Raw genomic sequence first — 26,768 nt, 5'->3', positions numbered from 1 at the left:
CGAAACAGTCTGATATTCATCGTGCAATCTCTGGTTGCTTTGAACACAAAGAAATCAGCGCCGAATTAAATGTGGAGCAGCTGCGACCGACAGTTGCAAGAGTTCATTTCTCACCCGCATCGATAACAGGGAAATAATGGAGGTCTCGCTCTACGATATGCAAGAAACATTTATGATAAAACGTACCAAGCTCTTGCAGTTGACACAAGATCTAGCAAAATAAACTACTCTTTAAGAAGAAGAAATAAAAACACAATAAATATACTAAATGAACATTAAAAATAAATGAATATTGAAAAGGGAATTGAATATATGTTATTTCTATACATTTAATATATAATATTTATAAAAAATCTCTTTCTAATTTAATATCAACAAAAGCTGAAAAATCCATACAAAAGTTAGTATTTACATACTTCAAACATCTGCAGAAAGAAATAGGTTTATATTCTTCTGGAATAAAATATTTTTCTCTCAAAAAGAAAATCATTATTATTGTCGTATACGTCACTACATCTATAATATTTTAGTTTGTCTATTTGTTTTTTATACGTAATCGTAGAGAGTAAAGTCGAAAAAATTTGTTTAAAATGTTATTCCCAGTAAATTTTAAACATTGAGAGTTACATTTTCCAGTAGTCAGCATAAAGATGAAAATTTTATGAATATTTTTTACGTAACATGTAGTAAATCCATATAGATTCGCATATCGTGTAGCATCTCAGCACGCTTGCTTGAAATTTAGTTTCCTTGAAGCTCTAATGGATCGTACAGATTTAGTAACCATATGGACAGACTGTCTCGTGTATCTCTCAAATGTACTTTTCTAGGAAAAGATGATTCTTTAGGGAAAGAAGAACAAATTAGTTTAACAATAAAATAAGATTCCTTACATTAAAACAATTAAAAAGTTACACATGGGCCTTTAGAAATCGGCGCTGTAATAATTGCGCTTTTTTTAAGATTGATGTAACACAATATCCTCGTATAATTAGTATCGATAATTTATTTGTCGAACGTTTTGGCTAACTTCTAGCCTACTTCTTCAGCGAGCGTGATATACAAACTTCATATATATCTTTTTCTTATGGTTACATTTTTTCTCGTTATGATGATTGACATCGTAGTATAAATATCATCGACTTGTCTATTATTTAATTATCGCCGTGTTGTCTTAAATTTTAATTTACGTAGAGACTTGCGTTGTAATAATTACACTGCCCGACGTTTTAAGACTTTTTTTCTGTTGTTTGAATAAAAGATACCATTTCCGATGTATTTTCGCGCGCTGAACAGGAATCCGGCAATGAAATTGCTCTATCACGTCACGTTTTTGAGGAAAGTAAAGTTAAAAGTGTCAAAATTGACGTTTTTTTGACATATTTGTGATTTTTTGCTAACGAAGTAAATTTTTTTTTCTACTTTCATTTACACCATCTTAAAGTGCCAACTTTTATCTTTAAAATATATTTTTTTAACGCCGTACGTTTTTTTTTCACCGAGATAATCTCTGCGTAGTCACACAAAGAAAAACGTTTTATGCCAAAAATTTTTTGAAGAAAAAGTTTTATGAACTGTGTGATGATTTTAGTAGCAAGGTTTTTAAGGTCACTAAATTCGAATCTGAAGTCAAATTTTCGAAATTTGAAATGGAGGATTCAATATAGCGAAAAAATTTGTCATCGCAAAAAATTTTTATCACAAAAATTTGTCATTTGCGCTTTAATTTATTTTAAAAAATATTGTTTACAATATTAATTTTGAAATTTTAAACATTTGTAAAAGAATTTTAAATTTAAATTAAGTAAAAAAATTGTTGTAAACAATTTTAAAACTTTAAGATACCTACATGTAGGTATAATGAAATTGTAATAGTATTTATTTATCAAGACGGGAGAATCTTTTCAAGATACATTAGTATCATTTCAATAGCATTTTATGGTTTAATTCCCAGGTGGGGATATAATTGTTATTATATATGGGTGAACACGGAGGATTCTCGAACCACGCGTTATTATGGGTTTTCAGTATAGTTTTGATGAAAGAAGGCTAGAAGTTAGCTGAAACGTTCGACAAATAAATTATACGAGGATTGTGTTACATCAATTTTAAAAAAGCGCAATTATTACAGCGCCAATTCCTAAAGGCCCATGTGTAACTTTTTAATTAAATTAGTTTAAAGTTAGCTGAAGAAATTAAATGAAATATTTGTTTTACATAACCAATCTTCATTGAGAAGATTTTATATAAATTTTATATGAATTTTTTTTTCTACGGAGAAGGGTAATGAAACATAAATAAAGATGATAGTATAAAATATTTTTTAAGTTACTTTGAAGAAAACTTGAAACCGTTATATTATATTGTTAAGCTGTTAGTATTGATTTTCTTTAAGATATTTTATAAGAAGGTCCATCGATTTTAAAGTAAGTGTTTTATATTTATTTAGTCATATATCACTATCATATATCAATAGTGAATAATTTATCTGGTTTGGCAGGTTGGATATATTAATTAAAACGTTGAGAACGATGACCGTTTTTATTCAATTTTCTTTGGACATCAATATTTTAACAAAAATCGCCCCGCATGCTTTTTCCCCTTTGACGTTCATGACGTATGAGATGCTTCTTCTTTCCCGCTTCATTTTTCTCTTTCGTAAATGTCGATGCTGCGAAATTGCTCGGTCCGCTCTTCTTTTTCGCGGCTGCGCGAGTGACGTAAATGCGAACGAAGCGCGAAGAAGCCCCGGCGACTCGACTCGAATCAGCTTAACCGCTTCAGCAGCGATTCGCGAAATGTTCGCCGACGTGCTCTTCCTGCACCATGACGTAAGTCCGTCGAAATCGTGATGTATGGCCTTTCTCGCTGGTTACTCTCCATTTGCCTGCAAGACTCACGGATAATCGCATCGTACACGTGTTCCGCATGTCTGTTCAAAGACGACATATTTCAACCCTTGTCCGCGTTACGCTCGGGGATTCGCTCCGTGTGAAACTTCTGATTAACGCTAAATGCCGAGACTTGCTCACTTGCGAACTTTACACGTTGCGCAGACAACTCATGATTAGTTTCTCCACGAGCAACGAAAGTGGCACGCAAAAAATTAATGGCATCTGCGGCATTTTGAAGTTTCATTTGAAAATTTCTCATTGTCACGTCTCCTATTGTTCCTGCCGTTTCTCACTTTCCTTTGTGTCATTGTGTTTGTCTTGTTTTATATATAAAAAATATATCTGTATTCGATATTATTTGCATCTTGTATGTGACAGGTATTACAAAAAGATACTAGAAAAAAAATATTAGAGTTTGTCTGGAAAAACTAGTAATCGTTTTCTAAATAAATACAGTTTACAACATCTTTCAGATTTATAAATTTTATCAGATCTTTTTGTGCAATTACTTATTGTTCTAAAATCATTGATGAAAAAAAGATACAACTTCTCTATAAACACACGATATTCCTAGAATATTACATGAATATTATTTACCCTTTTTAATATTCATATTACATTTTATAAATATTCTGTCTTATAAAATTATCAATCAAATTTTTTTTTATTACTTAAAATATACGTTATTTCTATATAATTATTACTCTCTTTCTATAAAACATGTAAACTAGAAAGTTAAGTATGTACAAAGTTATATTTATTAGCATACGTGACATTTATTCAACTTGCATTCGCATTCTGACTGGTTCACTTGATGACATTCGGCGCGGTCGCACATGTGCATCGCGTTATTCGAGCGAAAATTTGTCCTAATCGATCAGAACTTCGTTCACTCACCGGATGCATTTCCATGATCCCCCCCCCCCCTCCTCCTCTCTCTCTCTCTCCTCCCTCTTCTTTTCTCTCTTTATTTATCTCGCCTGCTGCCCTGTGGATGTATCGAACGGAAATTTTTTCCCTTCTCGAAAGAAGCGCTCGGCTGTCTATTTAAAGCAGCGAGACTTTATTGCGCATTCAAGAGGAAACGATACATTATCGAACAACCACCTAGCACGGATACCTTGGAGTCGCGCCATCGTCCGAAGGCGCTTCCGCAAGCAATGAAATTTTTGGCGAACTGCCAAAGGCCCGAAAGAAACGTTGGCGTCAACCTCGGAAAAACCCGGGTAATGTTTTCCCACACATAACCCACGTTATTCCCGGCCACCATACGTTAATAGAGAGATCATCCTTTACTCTTTGAAGGTTTTTTTCCTATTATAGTATCCTAGAATGGCCTTTTCATAGAGAGAGAGAGAGAAAGAGAGAGAGAGAGATCATGGATCAAATCCATCAAAAAAAAAAACCAAAAAACAATTCTATTATATTAAAAAAATAATTGAAATTTTATTCTTTTATCAGGTACTTCAACAAGGTATTCACACACATATTTTCTAATTAATTAATCTTTTATTAGATATTTAAGACCCGATTGCACCAACGTTATTTTAACGTTAAGCGAGGATTAAAACTGTTTTTCTTTAGAGAGAGAGAGAGAGAGAGAGAGAGAGAGCATATAAATTTTTAAATAAAAATATTGATTTGTTCTTAATAAAAATTGAATATTTCACTTTTTTCATAATTTTTAATTTTCTTGTATTACATAATTTATTATATTATATATTTTTATAAAAATGGAATTATATAATAATTTTTTTAAATGAAAATAATTTATTCCGAAATTTCTTTCGTGATACATAAAATTATAATATTGATATATAATATATAAATATAGAATATATAAATTTATTATATTAGTATTAAATGCTAATAAACAATGTATATAAAATACAAGTAAATAAAGGTTATAAACTATAAGTATTAAAAGCTTAAGAAGAAACGACTTATCAAATTACTACTGAAAAAAGAATGTATATGAAACAAAAAAAGAGGAACCTGGGATCAGAATACGGTCTGCAGATTGCAAAATGACTAGCAACACACACACATTTCTTTTATTCAATTTACTGTAGTTTGCGAAACGTAAACTATCTAGTGACCCATTTTTAAAAGAAATACACTCATATACAATAATTTCAAGAACACTATATCTGTCGCTTTCTGTATGTTATGTACGAACAGTACATTCTTTGAAAAAATTCGAATATAGTTTCACGAAGTATCTCCAGAGTTATTGCCGACTTATCGATAGTACAACAGTGGCTGAACCTTCCTGCAATCCGTTCGAAACTGGTCAAACTTTCAGCCAAAGGTGGGAGGCTCGGATATACATTTCTCGCTTCTTTCTTTTATCTTTTATTGACCGAAACAGAAGGAGAAGTGGATAGTTACATTCTTGGTAGCGATCGCAATCTATGACCTCGATATATATTGTAAAATCGATCGCTGGATCAGCTAGCTAGATAGCCCTCTTATGTTTGCCCTTCGTTTTATTCCGTAATATATCGGTAACTTTCAGAAATTGTTCTCGAATATCTTAAGAATGAATAGTGTTGTTTGAAACACAACATTAAAACATTTAGATACTGTCGCGATTCTGTAGAAAACAAAATGTTTATTTATATTGATAAGGATATTAATGGATGATGTATTTAAATTTAAATGTTAATAAGGATGTGATAAATTAATTTAACTTATACAATTTCTTCATTTTTTATTATTAGAAAAACACTTAAATAAAATTCGCGGAAAACTTAATTATGAAAAAAATTTATTTGCTATACGTATATTAGCTTTATATCTTGTTATGATATCAGGTCATTTAAATAATCTATATCAATACCAAAATGCATTATATTTTTTTTCTTTGCAATATCGAAATGCCTTGTATTGCGTTCTTTTTTGCATTAGATAACAACTAACTGTATTAGATAAAATAGCTTTGCTTTAATACTGCGGCTTACATTGAATTTTCTATGTACAAATAGAGTTTATAGATCAAACATTGTGTGCTTGGACTGTGACATAGATTGAATCACACATCGGATTAAAAAAGTTTTGCACGGTTGCATTTCAATTTTTTGCAATAGGAGAAAGTTGTTTAATTGAATTCTAGTTCGACCATTTGGACGTGATGTTGTTTCCCATCGCCGTGCTAACTGTTAGAAGGGATTTTCGGCTACTTTTTTCCGACAACTAATCTTCTTAGGTAGAAACGAGACACAAGTGGAAAAGAGGTTTACTTGCGGCAAAATGTATAAAGACGAAGAAAGTAAAAATGCGAGAAAGAGAGAAAGCACCTAAATGAAGAATTTAAATATCTCTACGCAAATATTTCGCAGTGGTCGTAACACGGTAAATGTGAGACACAATCTAGGATCAGTCTAGATCTAGAATGTTAAGAAGAATTTCGAGTATAAATATAATTAATATTATCTTTACTTCTGCATAAAAAAATAATGTTATTGACATCTTACCATAAATTAACATGTTTAAACTGCTTTGTGCCGGATTGTAATTATATGAAAGTGATGAAAACTTAGATAATGATTTAATCACTTACTTAATTACTTTAATAATTAATTGGATTAAAATTACTTAATTACTTTAATAATTAATTGGATTAAACTTTGAAAATAAATCTCAAATCGTGAATTTTGAAGCAAATTTCCTTCTCCTTTCCGCTTTGTAATAATACGTGTCTTAAAATACTTTCTAATGTACTGCTTCCCACTAAGTAATGAAATTTGGAGAAACTGTAATTAAGCTATGAAATATCACCACAGCTACCTAACTACCTTTATAGCACTAAATCAACTAGATCCAGCTTTCAGCAGTACTATACATGTAGGTTAATTGTGTGCTAACTAAGGTTCGTATTCATATCATAAATTTAACGCTAGATTTCATTTCCAACGCGAGATAACGTTGTGATCTTTATACAAGATAAACAAAATCATAGATGTGCTTATATTTTGCTGTGAATTTGTAATTTGAATAGAAATATAAAAAAAACTGTCTACCTATTTTTTCTTTATTGCGTTCATTTACACTTCAATTGACGTATTTATTCGTAAATTTTTTATGTATATGTACAAATTATATCCTTATAAATTATAGCTATTTTACATTACATATAAAAATTTATTACAAATCTGGAAAGAACTGTCAAAAATAGGTAATTGATATTGCGCTTTTACTTATAATTGAAAAAAAACCTATTCGAACTAATTGTTCCCTATTAAAAATCGAAGAAGATAAAAATATCGAAGAAATTAATACACGAATCAGCAAGCAACTCTTGTAATCAATACCTAGTAGTCAACGCATCTAAAAATCTTTTTGTTAGCAAAAATGAACTTGATGAAGTGAACAACGGAGCGCGACGCCTTTTTCGAAAAAGGGCAAAGAAACTGAACGTTGAAGTAAACACGCGGACAAGTGAAGTTGTTTTTCCGAGCTCACGGGAATTACAAGATAACGATCGGTCGCAGATTCTCGCTGTTTGTCCATCAGCAAGTTCCGTCGGACCGGTCGGGCGCAATGTTTCTCGGCTGCTTACGATCTCCGGCTTGAACCTTGCAAGGTAAATAATTGACTTCTGGACCGAGTTTCCCGACGCTGGAGAAAAGCCATTACCGGAACATCGGAACGATTCGATTTCCATGAACCGATAAGTTGATATCGATCTGTGGCTCGCTATCAGCGTTTCTCCTGTCGATATCTTTCCGGATTAACGCGATTGAATCTCATCCTGGTTCCCTACGGAGCTTAAGTTGACGTTGTAATACGAGAGCTAGTCCTTTCAACGATCTTCTTATTGTTACGATTGAGTTAAGTCAAGTACTAGCCAAGTCGATCTTATTGACTATTTAACAAAGTTAGATAGGAATAATTGTTGTAGAAATCATTGTTCCTGTATTTCATGTTTGTAATTGAAAATCAAAAGAATATAAGATATTTTTAATTATAATCTGACAACATCGGGTACGTGAGAAAAGTTTTTATTGAAATCACAGCGAATGAGATTTCTGTATAAATAATAATTACATAATTACATTATACAAAAAACCGAGATGTGTGTTTTATATATATAGAGTGAAGCATTAGCTTATTATCTCAATTTTTTTATTAATTTGTATTATATTACATCAACGGAAATATTTAATATAACAAATTAATATAAGAAATTAAAGTATAATTAAACCCATTATTTTATTTAAAATGTTTATTTAATAATGCGAATTGCTACTAATAATGAGAAAAATTCTTCTTTCTTTAATAAGTAATAGCATGAATTAATTTTCGGCGCACTTGTCAATAGCACAAATCATTGATTTTTTTAATATTTTTAGTAGAATAGAAACATTATAAATGAAACACTATAAGTAGTACAAATTAATTTTTACAAATGTCTATCTTATCAGTGTAATTACAGTGTAATTACAACAATATAAGTATATACACAAATTCTTGAATTTATAGATAAATTAGATCTTCCTTTTTGTTTTAGAACACAAATCGATAATTAATCACGAAGTCAAATACTTATTGTAGCAACATATATACATACTTATATTAACAATAAGTTAGAAAAAGGAGTTCAAATGCTTATGCAGTTACAACAAGTATTTGTACAATTATATGTACACACGTACACACATTTAAACACTCTTTTTTCAATACTTTTTTAATAAATCAAAAGATATATATCATTTATGTTTTAACGAGGTGCATAATATTACATAAATGCATCAACATATTAAAAAAAAATATCAAAGCAATGAATAAGAAAACTATAATATCGCTACATTCAAGTTTGAATTATATTCAAACGTAATAGCAAGGAGGGAAATAAGGAACAATATCTTATGATATATATGTTATGGATTTAGTTAACTGATTGCGGAGGTCATAGAAGATACTATTGTACTTGTGGTAGGTTAATGGTAGCCGTGCTCATCATTGCTCATAATTCATCTATCCTTATCACTCAGCTTATCTTGTTGCAGGAAGCTGCTTCAGGCAACAATAAGGGCCAATCGCACGGGCCATTTCATGTGGGTGGGTAGCGATTCGTGGGGTGCCAAAGTTCACCCCGTCCGAGATCAAGAATTCGCGGCGGAAGGTGCCATTACCATTCTGCCCTATAGGAACGCCCTCAAAGGTAAAATACCTTTGCTACCTTTTACGTTCCTATCATAATCGATTAATTGGAAGAATATTTACTTTGAATTCACCTTTGATCAAAGATAAACAATAAAATGAGAATTAAAATTAATAATTTTTTTTTCAGGGAATATAATTTTAAATAAATATAACATTAGTAACATAATATTAAAAGAACAGAATGTAGTGCTAGATTGTAAGACTCTAAATATAGTTTTAAAGCTAAAATAAATCAATGTAACTGAATTGTTAATTCACTTAATTTGTATGACTCGTATATTTGTTTAAATTAGTTAACGCACTTAAATCCTTAACGTACCTGTTCCGTTTTACTGAGCCACAATTGAAATTCCTTGTTACCGCAGTTGCTTACTGTGCAACTTTGTTGCCGCAGTAGTGATATCGTTCCAACTTTGACCTGACGTTCATTAATCTTACATGACAAGTGAGTAATATTTTCCTCTTTCAATTATGTTGCATCATTCCTGACTCGTGAGTTAGGATATGTAGATTTTCAGGATAAAATTTCAAAGAAATGAACACACACAATAGTGCATTTCGCCGTTTCTCGCTAAGTAATTAACACAGGAGTGCCAAACTCTCATTAGTCAACCTAAATTATCAGAAAGTCTACTAAATACCAAAAAAGCCATCATCTTCTTAATATAAACTGAAAAAAATGTTTGATTGAAAATGGACAAATCAGAAAATTTTGATTAATATAATCAATTTTCTGGTTCATCCATTTTTAACAAAACGTTTTTTTTCAGTATAGGTACTATTGTATATAATAGGCAAAACGGTAATTACTACATAATATTATGCAATAACCTTTATTTCTCAGAAATGTATTTTTTAAAAATAATTTTATTATAGGTATATGATTACATTTGCCTTTGAATAAATTGGAGATTAGAAGTAACTGCATTTTAATTTTGAAGTTCTAATAATATTGTAATCACTGTAATTGAAATTATAATTATTAAAAATAACATCTTACTTATCATTTCACGGTCTCTTCCAAAAGTCATTTTGAGACTCACGATTACTTAAGTAAATCTAGTTTTAAAATTTAATTGAAAAAATAGAATGTGATTGAAGTTTGAAGCGTTTAAAATATAATGATAAAAATGATAAAACCTTATCAAATTGTCTTCTTTTTGAAGAAAAATATAAAAATTGTACTAAATATTTTTCCCCAACATAGGTGTAAAAAAATATGTTAATACGTATTTTATTATTAATGAAATAAATTATTTTATCCCAAATATTTTGTATTTAATATAAAGAATGTTTTACGTCCTTCTATATTATTTAAATTCCATTTATGTTACAATAGTAATAAGATTATTGTTCTTATTATCAGAAATTAAAATTTACGTCTCTATTTCGAAAATAAAATCCACTTTATTTGATAGAATATTTATGCAAATAAATAAATTTTTCAATAGGTGTGAATCAAATTGGCTTGTTAAAATATATTCTTTTAAGACGCTATAACACATCTTTTATTGTAGCATCGGTATCTAATGTCGATTACCGATCTAATACATTTAATTTTATATACACAGTTAAAAATATCATGAAATTTAATGTACATATGAAATTTAAGTTACATAAATTAAATTCAATTTTACGACACTAAATTAATTTTATGTATCTGTAACTAAAAAGTATATTTTTGTACATGTACATGAAATTTAGTGTACGTTTCATAAAATTTTACGAAGTTTAGTACATTTTTTAATTAAATTTTATGTAGATTTGCATAAAATTTGATGTAAGTAAATGTTAAATTTAAGTTACTTATAACTTCATTTTCATTGACAACATTAAATATTTTTAATGTGTCTGCTTGAAATTTGCTTCCATTACATGTAACGGAAGCAAATTTCTGTTTTTTAACAGTGTATATAACACATATATATATATATATTAATAGAAAAGATCATAGAAATTAATTGATTTACAAAATTTCCTATTTTTAATGCTTATGTCAAATTACACTTTTCAAAAAGATTTTAATAGATTTTTTAAATTATAAGTTATATTATTGTTATAAAGTATACATATAATAAAAAAATTAGATGAAAAATTGTATCTTTTTATGGGGTATAAGTTTAAATAAAAAATTAATGTATTTCGATAAAGTCAGCTTTCCTGAATTAAATTATCCTTATTTCAATTTTATCGTGACTGTGAGGCACAAGAAATTTCTTCGGCAAAAAGCTTGATATATTGGAACTATTAAATTTTATTGAATGTGATTCGTGTAACAAGTACGGTTCAATTCCGATGTTGTAGATTTCGACAACTACTATTTGAGATTGCGGCCAAGAATGGGCGACGAATGCGGCGGGCAGACAGGGAAGAATGTTCCCCATAAGTCTTTGACGGATAAGACAGTGAACTGCCGGAATATCTGGTTCCGAGAGTTTTGGTCGCAACATCACAAGTGCACTTTCAGCGTGAACGCGTCGAGCGACATGACACGCTGCACTGGCGAAGAAAACCTTGTCGATTACGAACAAGAGGGCTTGGTGCCTTTTGTCGGTAACGCATAGATTTATCATACCGTTATACTTTTCTCTGAACGCCTAGCTATTTTACTTTTATGTCGCACAGAAGAAAAAGTATATGCCGGTAATCGATTTATGCCGATGTATCTTTCTGAATGTATGAATAATGTATGAGTACAATTTTTAACTCAGGGGTAGAAAAAGTCAAGAATGAAAACTGATTTTCATTTTTATCTCTCAGTTCCGAATTGTAATTCTCGAAATTCAATAATCAGCTGATTGAATAAAGTTTCTAATTACATTTTAGAATTAATTTATTTTGTGAGAATTGACAATTAACTATTTAATAGCTTAAAGCTATTAATTTTGATGGAAAAATCAATCTAACTTTCCTCATTCATTATTATTGATGTGAATATTCTAATAAATAAATTACAGCTCAGTTGTAATTTTATTGTAATAAAAAAAAACGTATAAAAACTCCTTTCATTCATACCGTGACGGTTAATTAATTGCGGATACTAAATTGGAACTCTTTATAGGGACATTTCGCGATCGTTTATATCTTGAAGTGCGAAGGAAATGATTGGTGCGGAAAAAAGAGCGAGGAATAAGACAAGCGGAAAGATAGTTATCGGTAGGAAAAAGAATGAAAGGCAAAGGAAATATTCTCGTCACCCTCCAATTTTTCGTCACCCTTCGATCATTTTTCTTATTGTTAGTTCAAAAGCAGAAACGAGAAAGACGTAGTCGTCTCTTCAATCATTCCGATATATATTTATATGACGAGACTTATACGTCAGTGAGATAACAGTGAACCTTAAATTAAAAGGATTTATCACACGATTTCTCTTTTTGTTCATCGCCCGATGCATGTTTACAAATCTAGTGTATGCAGTCTATTTTCCGCTATATATACATATCCAGTCGACAAAAGCGATTTGATTAGCATATCCACATTTTTTAAATTGATTTATGGAAAAAAAGTTTATATAAACATATGATCCTTGTTTCAGAAACAAAATATTCAAAATTCTATTAGGTTTTTGTAGGTAAAGTAACCGTTGTTATACTTTGAATTTAAACTTTTACTCGATACACTTTATAGATATCTTGTCGGTTGAAATAGTCTCTATTCACCATGATTCATCTGTACTTCCTCCAACGTGATACAAGCGCTAAGCACGTCAATGCCTTTCACGTAGAAATTGAAAGAGTGAGATGCAAGAAATTGGTTGAACCCACAATGCACTTTTCACATCACTTTCTGCTTGAAATATTTTTTCACATAAAAAGCTATCCAAGTACTTAAATAAATTTGTTGGAGAATGGTCAGGAGAATGAGAGAGAATTTCGCATTTGTACCCTGCTAATTTTTGAACGGTTTGTTTTGCAACATGCGGTCTAGTATTATCATGGAGCAATAATATACCGCGTCTATATATATCTATTTATCATATAAAATTATCACACACACACACACACACACACACAAACACACACACACACACACAGTTTGAATATAATATATGATATGTTAATTTATATTTTAATTTTTTTTAATTAATAATTAACATTATATATATATATTTTCAAACTTTTTAAATATTTTTCGAAGATTGTGGACTTACGCTCAATGTAAATGTATACGTGTATGTTTCATGCATAAATAAATCTAATTAATAAATTTAAGCAAACAAAAGAAGGCAAAATTTAAAAAAATAAATATAATATCCCAGATCGCTATCGTTTGTCCGTAAGAATTCGTCAGTGTTCGCAATTAATCGCAGCTGACTGTACTCCACGATCCATTAGATTGTATACTTTCTGAATAAACTTTCGTGACAAACTTTCGCGAGGTGAAATCACGACGAACGAAAAAAAAGGAAACAGTGACAAACCGAACGAAACAATTTTCCTCGATTTTTCCTATGGTTTTTTAGTTAACAAATACATCCAATGGCATGTGAAAATAGTTGCACGAAATCAACCTTTACGTTTTCCCAAATACCGCACTTATGCTCTTTCTCTCCCTCTTTCCTTTCTTATTCTTCCGTGAGATAAATGACGAAATCTTGTTAAGTGCGAAACGATCGGAAACTCTTTACCTTCGAGTGCATCACAATGGTAGATAAATCTTGTAAATCGTCTTATTAACTGCCAAACGTCTTTTCCATAAGTAACAATTTGTATTTGATGTTTTCTTTATCTGTGAATAAATAAATAATAAATGTTCACTACGTAACGAATGAGATAAATAAGATTGTAGAAGATAGAAGCAGGACACATAAATATTTTATTTAATGTTTGGAAACATAATTCGCTCTATTTTTCAAGGATCTCGGACATAAACGTGAAATTCCTTGTTTTTCTGTACTAGCAAGTTACCATCCTCTTTAATGCGATTTTTAATGCTTTACGATGGATTTGTGATTTTTTCACATTTTTGGTTTATTTACAGAAACAAATTTCCTCCTTTAGAAAAACAGATACATTTAATTAAGTTATGATATACCTCAAGTAGCAAGATGTCGTCTATTTGATGTCATTAGTTAATCATTCTTGATGAATCTACATCGTATTATTGTAAAAATAATGTGAATTTGAAATAACCACATAATGTATCATATAAACCGACGTCGAAAATACGTCATTATTTTTGTGTTATTAACGACATAAATGAATGACGTTGTAAATACGTCATAGAATCGAGGGGGTAACCACTAGCTGAAATATTATCCCACAGATTACATGACATCATATGATTTCATCTGATTACAAATAATTTTTTTTGCTACATATGAAGTCGTTTGTTAAAATATACGAATTTATTTAATATTATACAATGATTTATCGTGGTTGCATACGTAATCGGATTATACATAGAAATTTCATATGAATTTTATAATGATTTCGAGGACTCTGTCCCACGATTACATTAAGTGGTTACCCCCTCGCATAGAATGGATAAATAAATGACGTCATTAATTGGTCAAAAAGATGATGTCATTGTTACGTTTTAAATAAACATAATAACATGACGTCAGTAATTTAAAATGACTATACCTACATTGACGTCAAAATAACAGCTTGTTACTTAGAATAATATTTATTTAGGAACCTCTCAACAGATTAGATAGATAATATTCATTTATTAGAACATTGCTGAAACAGGATATTATCATTTTATTTGCAGTGGATGCAGTTTACGCCATGGCACACAGTGTTCATAATGTTATAGAGGAAGAGTGCGTAAATAATTTGGGTACGTCGCATTATCTCTGCGAGTCGCTCATACCAGCACCGGACGGTCCACGACTCCTCCAACACATTCGTAATATTAGCTTCATCGGTGAGTTACGCAAAGCAGCTTTTCTTTCAAAGTAATTTTTAATTTAACATTTAATTTAACTTTCAAGCATAATTTTAAAGCTGCGCAAAGGACGTATAATGAATATGTAATTTTACTTGAAATTCTAGTTGCATCTCTTATTATAATACTTTTATGCTTGTGGATTTAAATCATTGAATATCATAAGAACCTTTGACACATTTGTGTAACGCACGACGCAGCATTGATTAATTGGTCAAATAGTCGTTACTATTTTCCACACGTCGAATGTAAAAAAAAGTTGTTAAATTGAAAGGCTTGGACACATCGATCAATTATGTCCGCGAGAATTCCGCGTATGCTGAGCTGCAATTGCATCGTTCCGCGTATGTAGCGATCTATCAGTGACGTCAGAGGGTGGCAATCTGGACGCCTCATCGATATTGCAATTAAAACACTTTCCCCGATTTAACAGCACGTAACACTTTCACGTCAGTGGACTCTGCGACACAATTAAAACTGCCCCTCGTTACGAGATACTATCAAATGGCAATGAGATTATCTTAACCGGCCATCTCCCGTTCGCGTATCAGCCGAGATTTATCGTAACGATATTGCGCATAACGTTCAAACTTACTTTCCTTCCCCTTTTCCCTAGCTTTTCCAATAATTTCATAACATCGCCATCTCATCTTTCAAACCCGCGCGCTCTTACGCCTTTGTCCGCTTTTAATCCCCGAGGCATTTACGCTATCAGGATGTTAGTCGTGTCGGAATATCTTACCTCAAATAGCTCCCATTTATCAATATTAGCTGTATAAATGAAGGATAATCTTTAAGATAAACTGCAGAATATATATGAAACCAGTGTACACCCAGTACTATAAGACATTTATTCTTCGCTTAATCTAAATCCAATATTTTTTGCGCGAACTTTAATTTGATTTGTACAAATGCTAGATTATTTGAATGAAGTAAGAAGGTATTAATAGCGAATTCAATTGAATGCACTCGCGCTGGTGCACATTAAAGCCGTCGTACATAAATTGACGTCAAAATATGTGTTCGATACAAATATAAGATTAAACCATGAAATGTTCAATATATTTTATCGTGCTATTAAAGTAAAATCTGTATTTTATAATTTGAAATATTTGAAATATTTTACTTTTACATAGATTTAATCAACGGCTTTAATATGCATTAATGCGTCTAACCAAATCCTCTATAAGTTGCATTTGATAAATACGATATATGTATATGCCAAGAGAAATTTCCTCATACAGATAATATACATGCTTATATATATATTATGTATAAGTATATCATAATACATGTGTTTTTATATATTAATTTATTTATTTATTCTATAAACATTCTTAGATGTAATATTATTGGATAATTTATAAAATATTGACGATAATTTATAAAATTTTAACAAATTACAAAATGTTTACGAAGAAAAGGTTCATTATTCAGTGTAGAAGCTTCGACTGTGTGAGCTTGAGTTCTCATTGCCACTCAGCTTTCTAACTTTGTGAGTATGTTGACTTGCCTCACAACAGTAAACGGTTCAATATTTGAGAGGAAAAACATTGGAGATATCATGCAATACTCCAATTGTTACGTTAGGGTGAAAGATTACTGATGAAGACTCAAACCATGAGTGGAAACGTTCAAAGTTAAGGTTTATACATTTAGTATTAAGATAAAATTGCGCTAACCGATAACCAGCGTCGACTCCTATTGCCTGCAATATATAATTTATGGTTTTATTAATTATTTTAATTAAAGGAGTTTGTAAAAACTTATTAGTTTTTATATTAATTTGTAATTCATCATTATTGGATAAGTTTTTTTATATACACGCAGAAAACAATATCTCAATGAATAATAAGATTTAATTTGATTTGTTTATATGTATTGTTAGAAAACTAATCTGCGGACAGAATGCACAATAATGGGAATAAAAATATCAATTATCGTAAAACTAGTTGGAACAATCCGTTCGATAGTACTTAATTATTTGTTTTACTGCGCGATATGAAATATACGAGAATCCAACGTGCACCAAATATCACGCATATAAACAGCAAATAAAGACAATGAACTCTGTATTTATATTAGTAGATTGTTTTTGATAATTGGATTTTGTGAAAGAAAACTTTATAGCCGTAACTCTGTAAGCGGTGAAAAGAGTTTCGTTTAAACTTTGACGTTATCTGATTTTTCTCTCTTTTTCTCTCTCTTCTCTCTCTCTCTCTCTCTCTCATTTCGTGTTCTCAGTTGTTTAACGTTCGGAAAGTAAAAGCTATGCATCTCAAACTCTCTCATTTCTTTTCGTAACGTTTTTGCAGATAAACTGGCATACAAAGCTTACCGCAAATTGAGAACGAAAAATTCCATTCCATATTATTTTTTTATCTCCTCGTCCTTTTTTTCAATTCTTGATTATTGTACTTTATTTACTTCTCTATTATGAATAAATAACATTTTTTTTTAGAATAAGTAAGGGAAAAATAAAATTTTTCAACAGATATTTATAATTTTAAAGAACCTGTATATATCTCTATGGAAATAATTGTTCACTTATTCATAGATGCTAAGAAATGCGACTAAAAGCAAAGATTATTTAGATAATGTGAAATGTGCGAATGGAGTGAAATAGATTATTTGCTTCTGTGTGCATGGCAGTTTTGTTTAATTAAATAAATTAAAAGTTTTTTTAGAAACTTTCGGCATATTTGCCTGAATAAATAGTTTGTCGCTCGGATATTCAAATTTATCATATTAGAAATCTCACGCTTATTGATAATCCACGGCTTATTGATAATCCACGGCAAGCGTAATTTCCCGGTATAATCGATCCGCTGGCTTTGTTACAACGATAACGATAACGATAACTTGGCACAAACGCCGCGAACTTGTTTGAGCGTTTTCCCAACGAGCTCTCACAGCACAAATCTAGGGCGCTTACGTGCACAAAATAACAATGTATACGTATTTTCCTTTGTCAAACTTATTTACTAGCCCTGACAATCCTGCACCTGTTTGCACCCTGTTATATTCACGTTTCTATGCATATTCTGATATTACACGAGAAAACGGATGAACCTCTAGGCGAATTTCATTGAACTAAACGCATCTCGTAGCTTTCATTGCCGCAAGCTTCTCTTTGTTAGGAAAAAGTGTAATAATAATAATAATAATAACTTAATGGATTAGCGCGAGAAGTATTCTTTTTTGTGCATTTCCATTTAGTTCTGATGAAACGGCTAATAGGCTTATTAAATAAACCGAAATTGTGAGATATTCTGTTTCTGTTGATTTTTATCCTTAATTTTTCTATATTATGTGTATAATTTTCTTATTTCAAATTAAAATATGTCCTCTTAATAATTTTAATATGTACCTAAATTATATTATTTATATATCTATGTATCATATATTTTTTAAAATTATCTCCAAATTACTGTAACATTAGAACAAAAAACTAATTTTAAAAGATAGAAATATTAAAGTTCTTTTTATATTTGTTATATAATTTCGTTTCCTTTATATTTTTTCATTTTAATTTCTTTTTATTTAAACTCACTTTCTTCGTTTTACCAATATAAAAAGTAATCAAAAGCTTTAAAATGAGAGACGCTCCACTTAGAAATATCAGAAATTCAGGTTTGCACAACGTTGAAGATGATGGCGAGAAAATATATTGCTATACATTATTGCTACGATTTTAATATCTTCTTCGTATCTTACTACGATACCCGACTGTGCTTTTGCTTCGTGATTTTTACCCTCATAGTCGCCTATAATTTTCTTTGCTCTCGCGTATAAAATTACCTTTTTCTCTTCAGCCTCGCCCCTGTATAACCTATTTTTTTAATAAGCTTTCTTATATCATCTATTTTTTCATATTAGTGGTGTGTCTTTAAAATAACATTTTATATACATCCTGTATATACCTGCTTGTATTTGCTGGTCTGCGTTGTGCCAGCATCGAATTATTACGATGAGGGTCATGGAGAGATAAACCGAGAAAAGGGGATAGATTCTAACAAGGACGAAAAGAAGCTGTACGAGGTCCTTCATCTAATAGTGTCCTATAAATAAACCGTAATCCACGCATGAAATAGCTGCTATACATTTCGCAGACTAACCGTCCAAACCCGCTTCGCTTTTACACCGACCAACGTGTGCTTATCTCTAGTCCTTTGAATCGTATTATTAGATAACAAAATTCCATGTTTTACTTTTTAACTTTTTATATTTATCTCTTTCAGTTATTATGTATCATTAACTTTAGTTTAGTTTAGTTTATTTTTTAGTAATTTTAAATATTAAAAATTAATCTTTCTTTGATTTTTTCTGAAATGATTTTTTTAAATTTCTTTTCTTTTTTCCTTTTATTTTTAATTTGTTTTTTTTTTAAGTGTGTCATTATATCTATGTTAATAAAATATTATTTCTATAACAGTATTTTTATTACGTCCATGATAATGTTTGGGATTATGCAACTGAAATTGACAGTAATATAAGTAAAGATATAAAAAATCTTCAAAAATTTTAAGCATAGCTATATTCTATATGTTTTATATTCTACAATCGCGTATGTTTAAATTATCAAGTTAATATTCTTATTTTGTTTTAGGTCGCCAAAATACTGAAATTAAATTTAATTCTGATGGAGACGCTTACGGATTTTACAACATCTATCAATATCAAAGGAAGGACGAGGGTCGTTTTGATTATATCCTTATCGGCACATGGAGGGAAGAGTAAGTCAACTTCAAACACCCGTCGATCGGGATACGGGTTGTACAAATTAACTGTCGTATTAATCTTCAATCCTCTTATATTTCAAACAGTATACTATTACAATCTAATTAAAAAATTAATATAAATCAAGTAAACTGCTACGTTAAAATTTCTAAGGTTCGAACGTTCTTCTACATTTCGAACATATTGAAATATATTTATCAAAAATATTTCGTACACATTGCTTATATTTTATATTTGTATTTGAAATCTTTTTACAGTATTTATTTTATTCAATCCCTTGGATACAACAAAAATAATGATCTGTATTACTCATTAATCAGCTGAAAAATTGTATACATATTATCCTTATTAATATTATACTAATAATAATATTATATTTTTTTATTATGATAATAATATGTGTAGCAACTCGTTACATTTTTGCAAAATAAAAAGAAGTACGTAATAAGTAATACATAAAAAGTACACAAAAGTAACATAAAAAATTACATGTAAACAATGTGTTAGATAAAACGAAATATTCAGTTAACGATTTATGTATTTTTAATCTTTTTGTGCAGAATCCTTCGTAAAAATTGGCCTTGTTTGTATAACATTTCTCTTCGACAGTGTCTTCAATGTAACAATTCAATGATGAAATCACTGTGGCGCCCAGATTGCTAATTAAAGGTTAATTTACTCCCTCAGGCTCTCTCTGGACATCAATATGACACGATGGGCGACCGGAGTCGGCGAGCTTCACATTCCACGTAGCATGTGCAGCGATAACTGCCCGATGGGACATGTCCGCAATTTTGTAGTAAGTGCACACTGCAAAGTCTGAGGATAACCAGAACCGCTGAGTGCTATATGGTTCTATTAGCTGATAGAATGTTCATGAAAGATCTATCGATCTATCGAATAATGAGAGAACAAACGAGTAATAATGAAAGATTAAAGCGAATAATAATGATTAAATGCGAAGTAATAGTATTAAATGTGAATATTAAACAATAGAGGATGCATGATACGACAAATTGGCATGTTTTAATAAATATTAATACTATTTTTTTCAGTAACCTTGTTAATTCTTATTGCATTTAGACTATTGCATTGAAGTTTGTTTATAGTTTCTTCTTTAATTTTATTTACTCAGTTTTAGTGCAAATTTTTTCAATATTAATGCAAATTTTTTAAATACTATTTTAATTCCATTGCGGAGCCTATTGATGCATCAAGATTAATATATTATATTTAATATATAATTTCTTCTATCTTTCTCTTTTCCTCTCCCTCCTTCATTTTATATTATAATGTCATAATTTATAATTTATATTGCTAGAGCGAATAATAGAATACATTGAGAACAAAATACCAACTTGTTAATTGAATTTGCTTCAATATAACGAAACTAATGAAATTATGACGCTACTTCAGCGATAATTCAGCTTATCTTGTGCTATTTGTATAATTAAATTCTGACGCACATTTTGACTCAAATCCCACGAGGAGTTCAATTGTGTAATTTCCACAGACTCTCGTGATATGCGAGTTACGTTTAATAAACTGAATGAGCGGACGATCCCTACTATCTTATGCCTCTCCTCTCCTTATTCTCATTCCTTGTCTTCCTGACGGTTACAATTTCATACAAGTTAAAGTAGATCTGTAATTATGATCCAATCCCGCGAGTTTAATCCTAGATGCGAGTAGGTATTCCTGTATTCTCAATGTTTCCCGTAAAATTCTTTTTGGATGTAAACACATAGATAATGCAATAATAATTATACGCTACGGGTTTCGTATGTTATATGTTTATTTTCCATTCAATATATGGGGGATGTCCTATTATTTTTTAATTAAAATAACAATTTTATATTAAAAATTACAGAAAGCTCCAATTTTCTATTATGGATCTAAAGACGTTTCAGAAAAAAATAGATTAATTATGAACAACGTATAATAAAAACAGCAGTTAATATTCGTTCAAGTTTGATGCACATAACATCAAACGCAGAATGCATTTATAAGAATCTACAAGCATTGTATAACTATGTGATTATCTATAGTTATGGGAAAATATTTTATAAAAAATATTTTATAAAAAAGAAATTTTCAAAATTCTACATATTTATTTTTCATTCTTATCTCTTTTACCTTGTCCTTTGTTTTTAAATAATCTGTTTAGTTACTATTGTATTTTAAATCTATTTTTTAATTAAAAAAAGAGATAAAACTAAAATTTTTTAATTTATTGTATTATTAACTTTATTTTAATATCTGATTTAATTATAATTTTAATTAAAATAGAGAGAGATAATTTAATTATATTTTTAATTAATATATATATAGAGAGAGACTGTAAATCTGCGTTATCAGTATATATAAATATTTAAGTTGTATTTGTTAATAAACAACGCTTTCTAGCACTTAAATCTCTTGGAACATAACTCATGTGATATATTCCTAAATCTGGTCAGAATATATTCCTGAATAGGGCTCATAAATGTTTAAAGTGTCTCGTTTAATGTTTCCTTAGCAAGAATTAACACACGCATCAAACTTTCCTTAGATCAATGACCGTGTGTTCCTAGAACTCCGTAACAATTGATTATTTTTTTTAGTTGATATTGAACAAGAAATACACGTAAAGAATTGCTATAGCCAAAGTCATTATCGAACTTATTACGGCCACGACGACTAATTAGCATTGGGCTTCCTTAGAAAAATGTAAAAATGAGAATTTACGAAGTATTTTCTCGAGCATTCCCTTTTCTCCATTATGAAATCAAACACAATACGTTCTTTAATCATTCACGTAATAAAACATTACTATTTATGCAAGTCATTTACATAAAAAGTCAGACATTGAAAATATTACTAAAATACAATGTGATGATTTTTTCATTCTTTCTATTTTTACATGTATGTATTATATAATTGTGTTTCTTTTATTTATGTATTGTCGTAGCATTTGTTACAATAACTGTTTTGTAGAACTTCAATGTTAACTTCAGGAACAACCAACAGTTTCAATTATTCTCGTTTATGTTTCTTAGAATATTTCTTCGAAGAGTGAAAAGGAAAGCGTTTACTTTGTTTTGTTCGATATGCTCCGTTACTTTTAAACTTTGATTTCGCTTACAATAATAGAAATTTTCGAGAAATTTCCTGCAAGTTTAAGTTCTCTCTTTAATTTTAACTTAAGTTTCTTAAATTTCCTTCTTTCTGTTTACCGTCGCAGCTGGCTTCACTGACTTGACTTTATCTTTTTTGTGTAATTTACTTTTGGATTTCAAGACCAAGATCATCCGCGACCTTAATCGACGAACCATATGCTCTTTATATTATTTGCTTTTCTTCTACATCCATATATACTTTTTATATTATCAGCTTGCACACATTTCTCGCAAAATTTTCAAATTGCCATTATTTTCAAGCTTTCTTTCATAAATACTGTGAAACTTTTTTCGAGAAACTCTTTTGATTTCAGCTTAAGTTTTGTTCAAAGTCAAGTTTTAGGAAGAGAATTTAAAGCTCCTAAACTCCTGCTATCTATTCATCGTCGCATTACTTTTATCACTTTTCCGCAATTCGCTCCCGGAATGAGATTGAAGCTCAATCGCATCACATCCGTGCCTAATTAACGGTGATGATAAAAAAACTTGTTAGTTATGACAAAAGTTTCACGACGTTTATTACCTTTCATTTATTGGAGAAATTCCATCTAATGTAGCTCTTGATAAAAATTGCACAATTTTATAACTGAAACTAGTAATAAACTTCTCAAAAAATAAACAAAATCGCAAATTTGTTAACAAAGTATACTAACGGTTTATTAGCTTTGAACATAACAGATTTGAACATAAGATTGCGGCAGATTAATATGAAATGTGTCCGCATTAAGTCTGATTTGCCAGAAGAGCCTACCGACAAATTGTTAGCAGAAACCGAGCAGAATCTCTTTTTTCGTAATTGTTTATTAAAAGTAAATTTAAATGAAATGTATTATATATTTAATTACGAAATAGTTGATTACTTGGTTTTTACTTGATTTTTGCAGTCAATTTGTTAGCAGATTCTTTCATATTTCTAATAAAATTCTTTCATTAATTGTTGTATTTAAACAAATGTTGCACGTTCGCATAATGAACTTAATTAAAATATATTCCACTATATTCTTCACGTTAGTCTATTATGCAAGCAAAAGAGAAGTGCAAGCATACGCTAGGTGCGATTAAGCATGATTTAATTATATAATTAATTAATTATGCTAAGAGTGTATGTAACTGGCGCTCGTTCCATGTCTGCACATACTAGTTGCATGCATTGTCCGATTGAAGTGCGCTCTCTAACAGACATCTATCAATAAATGTAACGACAATTAAAACGGTAATTGTCGTTACGTTCACCCATTTCTGCATAATCACACCGTAGTTTGATCTGTCGTTTGAATAATGTAATTCGTAATGGTTATCATAATTACAAGAATTCTCATTATGGTAATGCTAATAACAATAATAGGAATTATTAGTTATTGGTGTATTATTAGCTGTCAGAAATTATATATGATGCGTGACAAATCAATATCGGCCAATAATAGCAAACTAATAATAGCAGACTAATTGAAATGCGAGATTATTAATTGTCAATACACAATTCAGTGTGGTACATACTTTATGAAGTTGTGCGTTTATACATATAGTTATAAAATATTTTCTTGTTAGTCACATTTATTCTTATATCATTGGTGTACTTTTATTTCCAATCCCATTATTGTTATTTATGAGCGATTTATACATTTATTTGGGCAAAAGTACTAACTCGAATAACTTCAACTAGTTTCAAACTGCGATGAAACCGTCAGTTTCATCCCCAGTATGGACCATTTATTATTCCACAATGTAATGCAGAGTAAAGCTGACGCTAATAAGGAAGGGGAGCATGGCATGTTAAGCCCGAAAACAAATTTATTTTTCTGTGTAAATCCCATAAATAATTCCTACTCGTCTGTTTGTCTGTTAGTTCAAACAAATGTCATGGAGATCTTATCAATCTCAACGGAACTTGGTAGTTTTCAATCAATAGTTTCATAAAAAGAATAGATTTTTCTTGAATATTATTGAACGTCGCTGTACGTTATGTTGAACGAACTTTTCATCATTGTTTGTCAATCGTTTAAATGTTCAAATAACGATAATTATAGCGGCAAACTGTTACTTTTTATCCAAGAAAATCCGCTTGTCCAAAAGCATAAGCTCATTCGTATGTCTTGTTGTACAATCAGACATAAATTTTCTGCGCGCGTGTGTACATGTGCCTTGTTATTTGTTAAAGATTTCTTTGTAATTAAAATTCGATTTATTTATGATTTATATTAAGAAGATAGAGGCTTAAGCTCAATTTTTTTACTATATTTCGTTTTAAGCAATTAATTCAGTAATTCCACGGATTTATAGAATTTAATCTCTGGATCGTAGATTGTAACGTGTTTCTTCGATAAATCAATAGAATGCATAACATTATTATAAAACCATTAATTAATAATAGCAATTAAATTGTCAATCAACATCATTAATTGTTAATAATAATAGTCATTAACAATTGATATTGACAATCTGCTGTGAGCGCTCCTTTTTTATTCATCATTCACGATTCGTCAAAACAAATAATTAATTGTCAATTATTTGTCTTCGCTTGGTCGTGTGTGTTGTGTGTGTGCTACGTATTATAACAGAATCTGACAATTTCCAGGAACCCTGCTGTTGGAGTTGCGTTGCCTGCCGAGAAGACGCCTATGTATACAACGACACGTGCAAGAAGTGCAATCCCGGGTATGCACCGAATTCCACAATGACGGGCTGCGTTAAGCTCACCGCTGAAGTTATACCCTGGACGAGTCCTTGGGCGCTGGTGCCGCTAATATTCGCGTCCATCGGGATCCTCAGCACTCTCTTTACTACGGTCGTCTTCATACGGTGAGACGCATTTTGTTTCTTCGTTATTTCCTATGTAGAATGTTCCTCCATAATGTTGCAATTTAATAAATTATAGATCTTTTAGCAAATCCTTTTTCAGATAAGTCTAATTGGATCTTGTTTAAATAAAAGTTTAATTCGGGATTTCATTATAGTATATATAATTTTAAAGCAATTTCTAGCTATTGCAATAGATATGATTTATTTTTATATCTATTACAATAGATATGATTGTACTTAAAATAAATTTATTTCCAGATTTCCAGCATGTTAAGATCTCGTTAATAGATACCTATTGAGCATTAAAAATTTAATTGTGATACATTATTTCAGTATAGTTTAGCCCCTGCGTTTTAAACAATACTTAAAGTAACATTGGTGCAACCGGGCCTTAGTCCGAGAAAATTTTCGGCGCGTAATTCGAATGACTATAAATATAATATAAAGTGATAAGGTAATTGGGGGGGGGGGGGGGAGGGAGACGCCACACTTAAGCTTTTATTCTTGAATAACTTCTTAATGTTATTGATTTAAGTTACAAAAAAATATTATTTGTATTCTAGAGACTCTTCTTTATTTATACAAATTTACAAATTTAATATTTCGTATTATTGGAAAAAATTGATATGTCATACTTCGTAAAAGTGACATCTTCAATTATTCAAAAATAATTAAAAAGGTAATTTTTACACTATTTGTTTTAGACAAAATCAAGTTTGAAGAAATGTAAAAAAATTACTTACGTACAATTATATATAAAATTATGCATAATTATGTGTGAGCAATTTTTTTCACTTTTTTCCAAACTTGTTTTTTTCTAAACAAACAATGCGAAAATTATCCCTTTAATTATTTTTTATGTTTTCACTTTACTATTATTATTTCTATTACACTAAAAAGTAATTTTACAAAAGAAAGAAGGATGTATGAACATGTATGGACATATTTCATATATAATGATACATGTTTATGAATATTTATGCGTGTTTATGTATGTTTATACATGTTTATACATATTTATACATATTCATGCATGAAAAATTTTTTACCGAGAGCTTTAAAACCCTTTTTTTAAATTTAAATTTTGATTATTTATAACGAAGATATTGTATATATA

General features: G+C 30.2%; 1 protein-coding gene across 1 annotated transcript in view; it reads left to right on the top strand.

Annotated features, from left to right (window-relative positions):
* Positions 1-26,768, top strand: part of LOC108764359 (metabotropic glutamate receptor 8) — a 138,018-nt gene that overhangs the window by 106,625 nt on the left and 4,625 nt on the right. The window contains exons 7-12 of the mRNA XM_018512572.1: positions 8,906-9,060; positions 11,367-11,615; positions 14,778-14,933; positions 19,564-19,690; positions 20,382-20,493; positions 25,428-25,651. Coding sequence (XP_018368074.1) covers positions 8,906-9,060; positions 11,367-11,615; positions 14,778-14,933; positions 19,564-19,690; positions 20,382-20,493; positions 25,428-25,651 — 1,023 coding nt within the window. The remainder of the gene's footprint in view (positions 1-8,905; positions 9,061-11,366; positions 11,616-14,777; positions 14,934-19,563; positions 19,691-20,381; positions 20,494-25,427; positions 25,652-26,768) is intronic.

Source organism: Trachymyrmex cornetzi, unplaced genomic scaffold, assembly GCF_001594075.2.
Source record: "Trachymyrmex cornetzi isolate Tcor2-1 unplaced genomic scaffold, Tcor1.1 scaffold416, whole genome shotgun sequence".
In the NCBI taxonomy this organism is placed as follows: Eukaryota; Metazoa; Arthropoda; class Insecta; order Hymenoptera; family Formicidae; genus Trachymyrmex; species Trachymyrmex cornetzi.
This window is presented reverse-complemented; position numbering and strand designations above follow the sequence as displayed.